General features: G+C 55.9%; 1 protein-coding gene across 5 annotated transcripts in view; it reads left to right on the top strand.

Moving 5' to 3' along the window:
- Nucleotides 1-244: 244 nt before the first annotated feature.
- The window catches only part of rcan2 (regulator of calcineurin 2), a 644,130-nt gene continuing 627,997 nt past the window's right edge, over nt 245-16,377 (top strand). For 2 of the 5 annotated variants that reach the window (XM_072499092.1, XM_072499096.1), the window contains exons 1-2: nt 278-395; nt 1,036-1,261. In XM_072499092.1, coding sequence (XP_072355193.1) covers nt 1,037-1,261 — 225 coding nt within the window. In that variant the 5' untranslated portion in view covers nt 278-395; nt 1,036. Of the gene's footprint in view, nt 396-458; nt 601-640; nt 659-1,035; nt 1,262-16,377 lie in introns of those variants that run through there. The other 3 variants (XM_072499093.1, XM_072499094.1, XM_072499095.1) reach the window with 3 other exon arrangements.

Raw genomic sequence — 16,377 nt, 5'->3', positions numbered from 1 at the left:
GTGAAAGATTTTTTTAAAATAGGCAACATTTGGATTCCCCCCCCCAGCTGATCGTGAGGAGCCAGCAGATAGCGCCGGCCCCTTAGACTCCCTCCTGAGCCCAGCCCCACCCTCCTCTGTTATCTCTCTGCTTTGGTTGGCCCTGGGTCCGGAGCGGCGGCGCACGGACATGCGAGAGGCGATTGGCCGAGTCGCCTGTCGATCAGCGCGAGCCGGCGCGCTGCTACAATGGATTGGATGCTCGGGCGGCCGCTGTGGAATGTATCAATGGGCCTCGTGCCCCCGCCCCACGCCCGCCCCCCAGCTGGCAGGCCGGGCCGGGCCGGGCTGGGCTGATTGAGAGGTAAGGTGATAGTCGGAGAGAGAGATACGGAGAGTTGGGACACGCAGACAAGGTACGGAGACTTGAGGAGATTGTGTTACATATCAGAGAGAGAGTGAGTGCTGCTGCTGCAATGTGAGAATGCTGCTGAACTCGAGCTCAGTGCTGCTGGAGGTGATGAAGGAGAACAGGACCCCGGAGGTGGAGATGACAGCAATTCATTCCCATCAGCCGCCGGAATGACAGCTCCACATCTGAACTGCTAAAGATTCCCAATGGTGCTTAAAGCTGCCTGCACCCACTCCAATACTTTCATTTGGTTTTCTATTTTTCGGGGTAAAGCCGGAACGAATGATTTTTTTTTGTAAAATCAGAATGTATAGGAAATCAATCTGGAATGAAGTGTGAGGCGCAGTCACTGGTGAAACCGTTTATATGGGTTATTTATTATTTTTATTATGGTCAGTTTCTGCTTACACATTGTTTGCGGAAGGCTCTCGCATCTTTTGTATCGGTCTCGCCGTTTCGATATTGGCAGATAGGAAACAGTACACCATTTCCAAGAATAACATAAAGCGCGTGCCGCTGCAGAGTGGTCATTTCTTATCTCTCTTCTAAGGGTCTGAGATAGTCATGTTTCCACTGAAGCGATGTCATTTTACTGCTCGGTCGGTGCAAGACTGCACTTATCGTGTATTTTGTATTTTCTCCAGGATGAGAGGAGACGACCCGTTTGCTGGGATGAGGGACCTGAAACGTTTCAGCGACAGAGCTGCTGCCGGTGATTTTTTGCTTCTTCGGGCGGCAGGCATCCGCGATCCCAATGATCACATCCTGTCGCAGGAAGACTTCGATGAGATAACGGATTTCAACGACCTCCCGACCTCGCTCTTTGCCTGCAACGTGCACCAATCTGTTTTTGAAGACGAGCAAGGAAGGGTATGTGTGACTATTAGTAAGTAACATGGATATGAAATCTTGAAAAAGTGCACCAATGGGCCCGGTGCTGTTTATGTAATTGTTTTAAATGCGTCAGGATATCTTGGATAACGCATTCTGTTTAGTACCAGGACAACTGAAACAGTAAAGACGTGTCAGTAAATGCATATCATCGATAATATGCATCATGACACAATGCCGTTTTTCTGGAGTCCGGAGTTTTGACATAAGCTCCCAGTCTATCAAAGATAGTCGGCATGGATTTGTCAAAGGGAGATCATGTCTTACAAATTTGATTTTTTTGAGGAGGTGACTGGATGTGTAGATGAGGGTAGTGTGGTTGATGTAGTCTTCGTGGACTTTTGGCAAGGTCCCACGAGAGAGACTGGATTCAGGGCAACTTGACAAACTGGATCCAAAATTAATGGTGTGAAGTAGAGGGTGATGGTTGAAGGTTGTTTATGTGACTGGAAGCCTGTGTCCAATGGTGTTCCGTAGGTATCCATGCCGGGTCCCTTGTGGTACACATTCATGATCTGGACGCGAATGTAGGAGGGATGATAAGAAAATTCCCAGATGACACAAAGATTGGTGATGTGGTAAGTAGTGAGGAGCAAGGCCTTGGATTACAGGATGGTGTAGATGGGCTGGTAAGATGTGCAAAAGAGTGGTTAATGGTGTTTAATCATGAAAAGTGTGAGGTAATGCATTTTGGGAGGACTAACAAGGCAAGGGAATGTACAATGAGTGGTCGGACCCTAGGAAGTACAAGGATCAAAGGGACCGTCGTGTGCATGTTCATAGATCTTTGAAGACAGCAGGACAGATAGATAAAGTAGTAAAGAAGGCCTATGGGTTGCTTGCCTTTTATTAACTGAGGCTTTGAATATAAGAACATAAGAACTAGGAGCAGGAGTAGGCCATCTGGCCCCTTGAGCCTGCTCTGCCATTCAATGAGATCATGGCTGATCTTTTGTGGACTCAGCTCCACTTTCCGGCCCGAACACCATAACCCTTAATCCCTTTATTCTTCAAAAAACTATCTATCTTTATCTTAAAAACATTTAATGAAGGAGCCTCAATTGCTTCATTGGGCAAGGAATTCCATAGATTCACAACACTTTGGGTGAAGAAGTTCCTCCTAAACTCAGTCCGAAATCTACTTCCCCTTATTTTGAGGCTATGCCCCTAGTACTGCTTTCCCCCACCAGAGGAAAAAACCTGCCCGCATCTATCCTATCTATTCCCTTCATAATTTTATATGTTTCTATAAGATCGCCCCTCATTCTTCTAAATTCCAACGAGTACAGTCCCAGTCTACTCAACCTCTCCTCGTAATCCAACCCCTTGAGCTCTACGATTAACCTAGTGAATCTCCTCTGCACACCCTCCAGCGTCAGTGTGTCCTTTCTCAGGTAAGGAGACCAAAGCTGAACACAATACTTCAGATGTGACATCACTAACACCTTATACAAGAGCAGGGAGGTTATGCTGGAATATAAGAGCAGGGAGGTTATGCTGGAGCTGTATAAAATGCTGGTTAGGCCCCAAGAGTACTGTGTACAGTTCTGGTCACCACACTATAGAAAGAACGCCATAGCACTGGAGAGGGTGCAGGGGAGCAGAGAAGATTCACCAGGATGTTGCTTGGGCTGGATCGTTTCAGCTTCCACGAGAGACTGGACAGGCTGGTTTTTTTTTCCTTGGAGGAGCAGAGAAGGGACCTGATTGAGGTGTATAAAATTATGACAGATAGGGTGGATAGGAAGATACTTTTTCCCTTAGTGGTGGGGTCAATAACCGGGGGCATAGATTTAAGGGCATAGATTTAAGGTAATGGGCAGAAGATTTAGAGGAGATGTGACAGAAAAACCTTTCCACCCAGAGGGTGTTTGGAACCTGGAACTCACTGCCTGAAAGGGTGGTGGAGGCGGGAACTCTCACAACTTTATTTAGATGGAAATGCCATTGCATACAACGCTATGGACCAAGTGCTGGAAAATAGGATTAGAATAGTGAGGTGGTCGGCGTGGAAATGATGGGCCAAAGGGCCTCTGGCCGTGCTGTGAAATTCTATGATTCTTCCAGCAGGACTTTGGTAATGTGCCTTTCTAATCTATTAGTGATGACTGCTGCATGATGCAAGTAGTTGTTGATGTTGTTACCCAAAGAGCGGTTAGAATGTGGAACTTATTAGCACATAGTGTAATTGAGGTGAATGGTTACGGATGTATTTAAGGGGAAGATAGATAATTACACAAGGAAGAAGGGACTAGAAGGATAATCACATAGGGTTAGATGAAGTAGGGTGGGAGGAGGTTGGTGTGGAGAATATACACCATCACGGACCAGTTGGCTGACTGGCCTCTTTCTGTGCTGTTGATGCTGTATTCTCAGTCTTTGCTCCATCACGCTACCACACCCCCCTCCCCATGCCTCCACTCAACAAATGGTGTTGGCAAAGAAGAACACTATGAATCATAGAATCCCTAAAGTGCAGAAGGAGGCCATTCAACCCATCAAGTAGTACCGACTCTCTGAAAAAGGCTAGGCCCATTCCCTCCTCTATCCCTGTAACTCCACCTAACCTGCCCATCGTTGGACAGTAAGGGGAAATTTAGCATGGCAAATCCACCTAACCTGCCCATCTTTGGACTGTGGGTGGAAACCAGAGCACCCAGAGGAAACTCACAAGAGAAGGGGAGAACGTATAAACTCACAGGCAGTCAAGGCCAGAATTGAACCTGGGTCCCTGGCACTGTGAGGCAACTACTGGTCTGAATATTCTCATTATCGTACTGCTCTTCAATCAAGGCTGATTTGTAGAAATATGTGATAATACCTTAAAAACAATTGACTGGTCCAGCTAATCAATTGGCTATGCCAATATGCTATGCCAGGCACCACCAGATTCCATTTCAGTCATTGAAAATTGAAAAACAAATCCTTTTTAAAAATAATACAAAAAATATTTCTAAAAATGCAGCAATTTCAGCTAATGAAATGCTTCCACATTGTATGTGAAATCCTATGGCTCCCTCACTTTGATGCTTAGCACCTATTTACAGACCTGAGCTCACAACTGCAACATGGTGATCTGTTTCTCCAAGAGACAATATAAACTTATAGCGCAACCAGGCAAAGTACAGCACAAAGCACATGTAAACATCATATTTATAGCACATTGAAGAAAACTACTGACCCTGTGCTATTTTTGGATGTGGTGCAAAATCACCACTGTAGTTCTCCAAGGGTCACTGTCCAACGATCTGGCATATATAACCTCTTGTGTAGAGTTTAATTGAAGAACTTTGTTTCTATAGTGTGACACCTTGGTGCAGCTTTGAAGATATACAAGTCAATTTGGCATATCGCATTGCACAAAATAGAAACAAATAGCAATATATTAAAACTTGCACCAATAACCAATATATCTGTAGTGATTGCTGTTAATTGAGTATACTACTGTTTATATCAAAACAATTTAAAGGTCAATGGCTAACTATACTGTGATTGGATTTATTTTCATTTACTCCTGAATTATTTGCCCTATTGAAATACATACCCAAATATGGTTTTAAGCTCTAAATGTAAGATTAAAAACTCCCAAAAATAAAGTAATCTATTTTTGTTCATGGGTCTAGTGAACATTTTTAACTCCCAAGTGAATAGTACGTGAAATATGTAAAAAATTTTGATTCAAATGAGTTCCAGATTTGGGGAGTGCAGTGTGGGCCCTATGAATTCCAGGATGAGTAATATTTACAGTGCTGTTATACTAGAATTCACAAAAAAGTCAGAGCAATACCTTTACATTATTGAAATAGTCCTTTGTACAGTGAGAGGTGAGCTGAATTTGCCATTGCAGTTGAGCTATTTCCTGTCAGCTTTCCAAATCCTCAACTTTAGTTTGGACATGATAGCTTTTACTGGCTCCTTGGCTGACAATAAATTCTTTAGGACTCATATGTTAAAATTAATCCTCTAAAATGAAGTGAATTGTGTCATCAACATTTAAGTGTAAAGCATTTCTTCTGGAATAATTAACCAACAGTAAATATCAAAAGTAATGATGTCCTACACTACATGAGTGACACTGGTGCTGTTTATTTTTATTTATTTTAATTTTTTTTTCTTTTTTCCAATTAAGGGGCAATTTAGCGTGGCCAATCCACCTACCCTGCACATCTTTGGGTTGTGGGGGTGAGACCCACGCAGACACAGGGAGAATGTGCAAACTCCACAGGAATAGTGACCCGGGGCCGGCATCGAACCTGGGTCCTCAGTGCCGTGAGGCAGCAGTGCTAACCACTGCGCCACCATTCCGCCTGCTTGTGCTGTTCATAACTTTCGTCTAACCTCACAAGGCTAAACTGTACATTCAGAATTACTTTTTCCTATGCCTTGTTGAAATGCAATTTGATTGTGTGTTGATGCTTTTGTACTGAAGTGTTCTCCATGTGAACGCCATGGTGGCACAGTGGTTAGCACTGTTACTTCACAGTGCCAGGGACCCTGGTTCAGCTCCAGCCTTGGGTGACTCTGTGTTGAGTTTGCACTTTCTCCCTGTGCTTCTGTGGGTTCCGGTTACTCCGGTTTCCTCCCGCAGTCCAAAGGAGGCAAGAAGGGTGTGCAGGTTCGGTGTATTGGCCACGCTAAAAGATTGCCCCTTAGTGTCCAAAGATAAGCAGGTTAGATGGAATTATGGGGTAATGGGGATAGGGCAGGGTGGTGGGCCGAGGTAGGGTGCTCTTTCAGAGGGTTGTTGCAGACTCGATAGGCTAAATGGCTGCAAGAATTCTGTGGTTCTATTTATTTGTTGCTTAATGATGCTCATTCACAAAGATATATGTTTATTATTGCATCATTATTACAGATATAGCAAGAAATAATATTGGAACATTTTATGCCTGGCATGTAATTTTCTCTTTTTGCAAACCCCTGGTATAAATAGAAAACTGAGTCGATAACAATGCATTATAATTTAGCACCACAATTTTCCGAATATAGGGCAAAATTCTCCGTTATCGGCGGAAAGTCCGCCGATCGGCGCAAAAAACGGCGCAAATCCCACTTGCGTCACGTCATAAAAATGGGACGATAGTCTCCGGCCCGAAATGGACTAGCAGCGACGTAACGGGATCCGCGCTTGCGCAGTGGTTCACGCCGTGCAGCGTCATACGCGCTGCACGGCGTGACGGCTCATAAGGCCGCGCAGCTCCCCCCCACCCGACCGGAACACCCGACCGCAACTCCCGACTGGATGGCTGGCCGTCGCTCAGCCCCGAGGTTCGAGTCACGCGATGTGGAGGCGCTCCTGGACGCGGTGGAGCAGAGGAGGGACGCCCTGTATCCCGGGCACGGACGCAGAGATGCCCCACGCCACAGCCGGCGTCTGTGGAGGGAAGTGGCAGAGGCCGTCACCGCTGTGGCCCTGACACCACGGACAAGCACCCAGTGCCACAAGAAGGTGAACAACCTCGTCAGAGCAGGCAGGGTGAGCCCCCCCATATCCCCCCACCCCATATCCCCCCCTCCCCCATATCCCCCCCCCCCCATATCCCCCCCTCCCCCATATCCCCCCCTCCCCCATATCCCCCCCTCCCCCATATCCCCCCCTCCCCCATATCCCCCCCTCCCCCATATCCCCCCTCCCCCATATCCCCCCTCCCCATATCCCCCCTCCCCATATCCCCCCTCCCCATATCCCCCCTCCCCCATATCCCCCCTCCCCCATATCCCCCCTCCCCCATATCCCCCCTCCCCCATATCCCTCCCTCCCCATATCCCCCCTCCCCCATATCCCCCCTCCCCCATATCCCCCCTCCCCCATATCCCCCCTCCCCCATATCCCCCCTCCCCCATATCCCCCCTCCCCCATATCCCCCCTCCCCCATATCCCCCCTCCCCCATATCCCCCCTCCCCCATATCCCCCCTCCCCCATATCCGCCCTCCCCCATATCCGCCCTCCCCCATATCCGCCCTCCCCCATATCCGCCCTCCCCCATATCCGCCCTCCCCCATATCCGCCCTCCCCCATATCCGCCCTCCCCCATATCCGCCCTCCCCCATATCCCCCCTCCCCCATATCCCCCTCCCCCATATCCCCCCTCCCCCATATCCCCCCTCCCCCATATCCCCCCTCCCCCATATCCCCCCTCCCCCATATCCCCCCTCCCCCATATCCCCCTCCCCCATATCCCCCCTCCCCCATATCCCCCTCCCCCATATCCCCCCTCCCCCATATCCCCCCTCCCCCATATGCCCCCTCCCCCATATGCCCCCTCCCCCATATCCCCCCTCCCCCATATCCCCCCTCCCCCATATCCCCCCTCCCCCATATCCCCCTCCCCCATATCCCCCTCCCCCATATCCCCCCTCCCCCATATCCCCCCTCCCCCATATCCCCCCTCCCCCATATCCCCCTCCCCCATATCCCCCCTCCCCCATATCCCCCCTCCCCCATATCCCCCCTCCCCCATATCCCCCTCCCCCATATCCCCCCTCCCCCATATCCCCCCTCCCCCATATCCCCCTCCCCCATATCCCCCTCCCCCATATCCCCCCTCCCCCATATCCCCCCTCCCCCATATCCCCCCTCCCCATATCCCCCCTCCCCCATATCCCCCCTCCCCCATATCCCCCTCCCCCATATCCCCCTCCCCCATATCCCCCTCCCCCATATCCCCCCTCCCCCATATCCCCCCTCCCCCATATCCCCCCTCCCCCATATCCCCCCTCCCCCATATCCCCCCTCCCCCATATCCCCCCTCCCCCATATCCCCCCTCCCCCATATCCCCCCTCCCCCATATCCCCCCTCCCCCATATCCCCCCTCCCCCATATCCCCCCTCCCCCATATCCCCCCTCCCCCATATCCCCCCTCCCCCATATCCCCCCTCCCCCATATCCCCCCCTCCCCCATATCCCCCCTCCCCCATATCCCCCCTCCCCCATATCCCCCATATCCCCCCTCCCCCATATCCCCCTGCCCCATATCCCCCCTCCCCCATATCCCCCATATCCCCCCTCCCCCATATCCCCCCTCCCCCATATCCCCCCTTCCCCATATCCCCCCTCCCCCATATCCCCCATATCCCCCCTCCCCCATATCCCCCCTCCCCCATATCCCCCCTCCCCCATATCCCCCCTCCCCCATATCCCCCCTCCCCCATATCCCCCCTCCCCCATATCCCCCCTCCCCCATATCCCCCATATCCCCCCTCCCCCATATCCCCCCTCCCCCATATCCCCCCTCCCCCATATCCCCCATATCCCCCTCCCCCATATCCTCCCTCCCCCATATCCCCCCTCCCCCATATCCCCCCTCCCCCATATCCCCCATATCCCCCCTCCCCATATCCCCCATATCCCCCCTCCCCATATCCCCCATATCCCCCCTCCCCATATCCCCCCTCCCCATATCCCCCCTCCCCATATCCCCCCTCCCCATATCCCCCCTCCCCCATATCCCCTCTCCCCCATATCCCCTCTCCCCCATATCCCCTCTCCCCCATATCCCCCTCCCCCATATCCCCCTCCCCCATATCCCCCTCCCCCATATCCCCCTCCCCCATATCCCCCTCCCCCATATCCCCCTCCCCCATATCCCCCTCCCCCATATCCCCCTCCCCCATATCCCCCTCCCCCATATCCCCCTCCCCATATCCCCCCTCCCCCATATCCCCCCTCCCCCATATCCCCCCTCCCCATATCCCCCCTCCCCATATCCCCCCTCCCCCATATCCCCCCTCCCCATATCCCCCCTCCCCCATATCCCCCCTCCCCCATATCCCCCCCCCATATCCCCCCTCCCCCATATCCCCCCTCCCCCATATCCCCCCTCCCCCATATCTCCCCTCCCCCATATCCCCCCTCCCCCATATCCCCCATATCCCCCCTCCCCCATATCCCCCCTCCCCATATCCCCCATAACCCCCCTCCCCCATATCCCCCCTCCCCCATATCCCCCCCTCCCTCATATCCCCCCTCCCCCATATCCCCCCTCCCCCATATCCCCAAGTGAATCCAGCCCTAACCTTAACCTCTGCAATGCACGCGCAACCGATGGCGTGCATTCATATACCTGCCTAACACTGTTGCCTTTTACCCCTGCCACCACCCCCCTCCCCCCCCCCCACAGGAGAAGCGCGCACACAACAATAGGGAACATGAGGACTGGAGGAGGGCCCGCTGATGAGAGGCCACTGACCGTACACGAGGAAAGGGCCCTGGAACTGGCTGGCGGACCTGAGGACCGGGAGGTTGCTGATGCAGAGGTCGGGGGCCCACCAGCAAGTGAGCCACCGACAGCCCGTCCCCATATCCCCCCTCCCCTATATCCCCCCTCCCCCGTATCACCTGATCACTGCCTGATGTCTAACCATGCATGCTTCATTGTGTATCGCAGGACCAAACGTCCAGGCACCCATCCCCGCAGATGCACACCGCCCGCAGGATGCCCCTCGGAGACCACAGGAGACGGAGAGACCCGCACCCTCCAGCATGCGACGCCCGCAGGATGCCCCTCGGAGACCACGGGAGACGGAGAGACCCGGACCCTCCAGCATGCGACGCCCGCAGGATGCCCCTCGCATACCACGGGAGACGGAGAGACCCGGACCCTCCAGCATGCGACGCCCGCAGGATGCCCCTCGGAGACCACGGGAGACGGAGAGACCCGGACCCTCCAGCAGGCGACGCCCGCAGGATGCCCCTCGGAGACCACGGGAGACGGAGAGACCCGGACCCTCCAGCATGCGACGCCCGCAGGATGCCCCTCGGAGACCACGGGAGACGGAGAGACCCGGACCCTCCAGCTTGCGACGCCCGCAGGATGCCACTCGCACACCACGGGAGACGGAGAGACCTGGAGCAACAGGGAGATGACACCCCCGTCACGTGCGGGAGCGACCACCCAGCGATGAGGGGGCAGCCACAGGCCCCCGTCACATCCGAGCCAGGACACCACTACCCAGGACACCACTACCCAGGACACCACTACCCAGGACACCACTACCCAGGACACCCCTACCCGGGACAGCACTACCCAGGACACCCCTACCCGGGAAGACGAAATACCGGACAGTGACTCAGTGGATGGGTGGAGACGAACCCCCACCCCAAAGTGCCATGGAGTCAGAGTGGGACGAAGAGCACGACACAACGCCACTGCTGTCACCAACACCCTCCACCATCGCAGAAACACTCACCACGGTTGGGCACTTTAGTGATGAGGGGTCTGGTACACTCATGGTGCGCACAACACAGCCGTCCCGGTACAGCAGGTGGAGGTAGGAGCAGCAGAGGGACCGGGCGGTCGGAGGGCAGCCCAGGCCAAGCGAACATCTGCCACCCAGATGGATCCTGGGTTCCTGCAGTTACCACACCCACACATAGATCCGATGCAACCACCGACCCGGAGACGAGCGAAGAGGGTGACGGGCGGCTTGCGGTCGCAGGTGGAGGAGTCCACCCGCGTCCAGGAGCTGGGAGTGGTGCCGGTCATGCGTGCCACCCAGGCTGACACCGCACGGGTGGCGTCCGCGGTGGAGGCAATGGTTGCGACGGTGTCAGACATGGGGAACGGTTTGCGAGGCCTGGGGCCTTCCGTGCAGGCGGCGTCTGTGGCCCAGGAAATGGCTGCCCTCTCACAGGAGGCCATGAGCCAGTGCCAGCGCCAGATTGCAGAGGCGCTCAACGCCATAGCCCAGTCTCAGCAGGCCATGGCCCAGTCTCAGCAGGCCATGGCCCAGTCTCAGCAGGCCATGGCCCAGTCTCTGCAGGCCATGGCCCAATCTCAGCAGGCCATCGCTGAGGGCATCGGCGCCAGTGGCCATGTGCGAGCCGGCGTCGCACTGTCACAGACAGGGTTTGCCAACACCCTGGGCTCCATGGCTGCAAACCTGCAGACCCCTGTCGATACCAGCACGGACCTCCAGGACTGGCAGCGCCAGATGTCGGGGGGGCGTCGGATGTCCAGTCCGTTCGCATCCCCCACCCATGTAGAGGCCTGGGGCCATCGGGCACCCCGAGGGAGGAGGAGGTGGTGTGGTCCGTCCCGGCTCCCTCTGTAGGGGAGGTCCCGGTACACCGCGACACCTCGGACTCCCCACCCCCCCCTTCCGTCCCAGGTGCATCGGGTGGGCAACGGGCAGGACAGGCTGGCAGCTCGCCATCCCAGTTGCCCGGGCCGCAGCCTGGCCCATCTAGGCCAGGACGCCCCAGGAAACGGCCGCCAAAGGGATCCAGTGTCAGAGGGCAGGAATCACAGGAGTCCACCTCCAGTTCTGCTGTACCGTCTGGGGAACCACGTAGACGTAGTCAAAGGGCCCGTAAGGCCAAACAATTAGACACTGAGTAAGTTGGCACGGGTGCAGGGCACAGATGAGTTTTAGGGGCTAGGGCACGTGCATGAACTCCTTTGGTTATTAAAGTCAATGTTACACCTACCGAAGCTGCCTTTGTGCTCTGTCCAAAGTGTGCGGGGGTGTCATGTACGTTGAGCGCAAGTGTGTGTGTGAGGGGTGGTCTTACCTCAGCCCCAGGTGAGTCTGCCCCCTTCTCCCTGGGCCGCCATCAACATCCCCCGGGCAGAGGACGGGACCGTGCGCTGCAGTGTCACAGCCGCATGCAGGGATGGTCCGGGTGGATGGTGGTACTGTGGCCATGGGTCAGACATAGTCCAACGATGTCGAGCCAGGAGCTCATCGCAGGGCGGGTTGTCATCATCCTCCATGGCCTGCGATAGACACGCGTCCACCCGCAACTGTGTGAGCCCGGCCCGTTGTGCCGCCGGTGGATCGGCAATGGGGGGGGTGTGCATGCGGGTGGGGTGGGTGGCGTTGGGGAGGGGGGTGAGGGTGCTGGGTGGGTGGATGGGTGGGGGGTGTGGGTGGTCCGCTGTTGCCATGGTGTGCGGTCTGTGGCCATACTACCCGATTCCCACGCCCATCTAGTCAGTGAAGCGGGCGTCTATCAGTCGGTCCCGTGCCCGCTGGGCCAGCCGGTAACGGTGGACAGCCACCCGCCTGTGTCTACCCCGTCTGCCCTGACCATTGCCCCCATCCCCCTCATCTGGGGAGGACTGTGCCTCTTCCTGCTGCTCCTCCACTCCGCCCTCCTCTGCCTGCGGCACATCGCCCCTCTGCTGGGCTATGTTGTGCAGGACGCAGCACACCACAATGATGCGGCCGACCCTATCTGACCGATACTGGAGGGCGCCCCCAGAGAGGTCCAGGCACCTGAAACGCATCTTCAGCACGCCAAAGCACCGCTCGATCACTCCCCTTGTCGCTACATGGGCATCATTGTAGCGGTTCTCCGCCTCATTGCGTGGCCTCCGTATAGGCGTCATCAGCCACGATCGCAATGGGTAGCCCCTGTCGCCCAGCAACCAGCCCCTCAGCCGGGGATGGCGTCCCTCGTACATGCCGGGGATGGATGACCGCGACAACGCGAATGAGTCGTGTACACTGCCTGGGTGACGGGCGCAGACGTGCAGGATCATCATGCGGTGGTCGCAGACCACCTGTACGTTCATCGAATAGGTCCCCTTCCTATTAGTGAACACGGCCCTGTTATCTGCAGGTGGCCGCACGGCGACGTGCATCCCATCGATCGCGCCCTGGACCATGGGGAACCCGGCCACGGCAGAGAAGCCCACGGCCCGGGCATCTTGGCTGGCCCGGTCCACGGGGAAGCGGATGTAGCGGTGCGCCATGGCATAAAGGGCATCTGTCACTGCCCGGATGCACCGGTGCACCGATGTCTGCGATATGCCGGACAGGTCCCCACTCGGTGCCTGGAATGACCCCGTTGCATAAAAGTTCAGGGCCACCGTAACCTTGACGGACACGGGGAGAGGGTGTCCCCCGCCAGTGCCACGCGGTGACAGGTGTGCCAGCAGGTGGCAGATGTGTGCCACGGTTTCCCGGCTCATCCGGGGTCTCCTCCTGCATTCCCGGTCCGTGAGGTCCTGGTATGACTGCCGGGGCCGGTACACACGGGGCGCCCTTGGGTGCCTCCGTTGCCGTGGGGCCGCGACGTCCTCCTCCCCCTCCTCGTCCTGTCGGTCAGGTGTCCCTCCAGCCTGGGCGGCTGCCGCCTGCCCCTCTGCGGCAGCCTGCGCCGCCTCTCTGGCACGCTCCTCCTCCTCCTCCTCCTCCTCCTTCTCATCCAGGGCAACATAGACATGAGCGGCTGCCACCACGGCGGCCAACATCGGTGGATGATCTGAAAACATGACGGCCTGGTGGGGGGGGAGGGGTACGACGACATGTCATCATTGCCCATATCCCCTCCTCCCCCCAGCCAGGTGGCATGGACCGCATGGGTCCAACTGTTGGAGGCTGGCACCTGGCCAGGTGGACCAACTCATTTGCCCTTCTATCACCCTCCTCGGCACGGACCCCCTCCCCAACCTCCACCCCAGCACGGACCCCCCCCAACCCCCAACCTCCACCCCGGCACGGACCCCCCCCAACCCCCAACCTCCACCCCAGCACGGACCCCCTCCCCAACCTCCACCCCAGCACGGACCCCCCCCCAACCCCCAACCTCCACCCCGGCACGGACCCCCCCCCAACCTCCACCCCGGCACGGACCCCCTCCCCAACCCCCACCCCAGCACGGACCCCCCCAACCCCCAACCTCCACCCCGACACGGACCCCCCCCAACCCCCAACCTCCACCCCAGCACGGACCCCCCCCCCCCCAACCTCCACCCCAGCACGGACCCCCCCCAACCCCCAACCTCCACCCCAGCACGGACCCCCCCCAACCCCCAACCTCCACCCCGGCACGGACCCCCCCCCAACCCCCAACCTCCACCCCAGCACGGCCCCCCCCCCCAACCTGCACCCCAGCACGGACCCCCCCCCCCAACCTCCACCCCGGCACGGACCCCCTCCAACCCCCAACCTCCACCCCGGCACGGACCCCCTCCCGGCACTCCCCCGGAGCCCAGCCTACTCTAACCACCCCCCCCCCCGCCGCACACACACAAGCCGAGACACACCTCTCCTCACGCAATCAGTCTGCGGCCACGCCATTTCCTGCCCAGAGCCAACCCCCCAGGCCGTCACTCACCTCCTCGCTGGTCGGCGTGAGCCTGGGACACCGGGTCACGCCGATGAAAAGGAGGTTTGATTCACGTCGACGTGAACGGTCATCACGTCGACGGGACTTCGGCCCATCCGGAAGGGAGAATATCGGCAGGCCGAAAATCGGCTGCCTTGCGCAGACCCGTGACATTCTCCGCGGCAGCGGCGCCATTAACGCCCCGCCGACTTTTCTCCCTTCGGAGACTTCGGCGGGGGCGGGAGCGGGATTCACGGCGGCCAACGGCCATTCTCCGACCCTCTGGGGGGTCGGAGAATGACGCCCATAATATACAGATTCAATACACACTCCAAGCTTTATGAACAAATCATCAAATTTGCTTTATACCATCTATAATGCATATCTATTATTCGGAATAGTCAGCACAGACTAAATTGAGTCAGTAAAGCACGTTTACCTGGCATTTGGTGGCCTCCCATTCAAGTACACTTGGAATTAGAGCCACTCAATATCTTCCCAGGAACCAACACAATAATCTGCAAAATGCGACAGCTATCAAGCCAATTAGCCTCACTGAGTTTGCATACTAATTGTTACTTTTGTTAACAAAGCTATTCTCTATGGTGGGCCACCTATTATAAGGCAGGATTCTTGCACTCATGTTTTGAATTAAAAGTTTTAATGCGCATTTCTTGCCATTATTCCTGGGGGCATGACAGGGCAGTTGCAAGTGATGGACATTAGCTGCAACCAACTATTTAAACATCAGATGCACATAAACGGGAATGAGTGGCTCTACCCTGGAAAACAGTGCTTTACATGGTCCGACAACCAAAAGAAATAAGGCGTTTTGTTCATTGACCAATGGATCAAAGAAGCCTAAGATGTAATTGATCCATCCATGATCTTGTGTGGTATTTAAAAATATTTTTTCTCAAATGCCATGGATAGTTCAGAAGAAAACATTCTTTAGTATGAAAACGCCACTGCCATCGATAATGAAGATGATATCTGCGGTGATGCTACTAAAGGTGACAGTTGGAAGTGTGTACATTATCTGAAGACAGCAATTCAGACATAGTGGGCGGGATTCTCCGAAATGGAGACAGCGTGTTTGCGCCGTCGTGAACGCCATCACATTTCACGACGCTGCGAAAAGGGCGCGGGCACTACTGATTCTGGCCCCCATAGGGGACCAGCACGGCACTGGAGCGGTTCAAGCCGCTCCAGCCTCCCTTCCCGGCGCCAACTGGGCGCTGCGCCAACCCGCACATGCGCAGTGGCGCCGTGCCAGCCCGAGCAGGTGCGGGGGACTTCCTCAACGCGCCGGCCCCGACGCAACATGGCGCAGGGGTTCAGGGGCCGGCCGCGTAACAAAATAGGACTGGGGCTGGAGAGGCCGGCCCGCTGATCGGTGGGCCCCGATCGCGGACCAGACCCCATCGGAGGCCCCCCCCCCCCCCCCCCCCCCCACAGGCCGCCCCCGACCCTGCGTGCAGAGTTCCCGCCTGCTGCGAGCAGGGCCGCTCGGCCCATCAAGGCCGGAGAATCGGCGGCCCGGCCGCGGACAGTGGCCCACGACCGGCGCCGTGCCAAACACGCCGGCGCAAATTCTCCGTTACTCGGAGAATCGCGTGCCGGCATCGGGGCGGCGTGGTGCAGTTGTGGCGATTCTCCAGCCCGGCGCGGGGCTCGGAGAATCCCGCCCATGATTTCAAGATTTTACCAGCAATGATTTGTAGCATTGAATATTGAACATGCACATTTCTAAGTGTGCTTCTGTACATGTAAACAAATGTAAAATAAAGCTCAAGACTTAGATTCTTCTCCTTTCTTTCAAAATTAAGCTTATAAATGCCAAAAATTAATAAAACCAACAGTCAATTGACATTTATTCCTTAGCAACTAGAGGAATTTAAAAGAACTTCTTCAAAAAGTAACATTTCTAGTAGGTGTGCATCATCATTCATAATCATCTGGAGAAGATGGTCTTTACCAGCTGCAAAAACGTATTTTGATTTGTTACCATGTATAATACGCATCCTAGCTTCCAG

This window comes from Scyliorhinus torazame, chromosome 4, assembly GCF_047496885.1.
Source record: "Scyliorhinus torazame isolate Kashiwa2021f chromosome 4, sScyTor2.1, whole genome shotgun sequence".
Lineage (NCBI taxonomy): Eukaryota > Metazoa > Chordata > Chondrichthyes > Carcharhiniformes > Scyliorhinidae > Scyliorhinus > Scyliorhinus torazame.
This window is presented reverse-complemented; position numbering and strand designations above follow the sequence as displayed.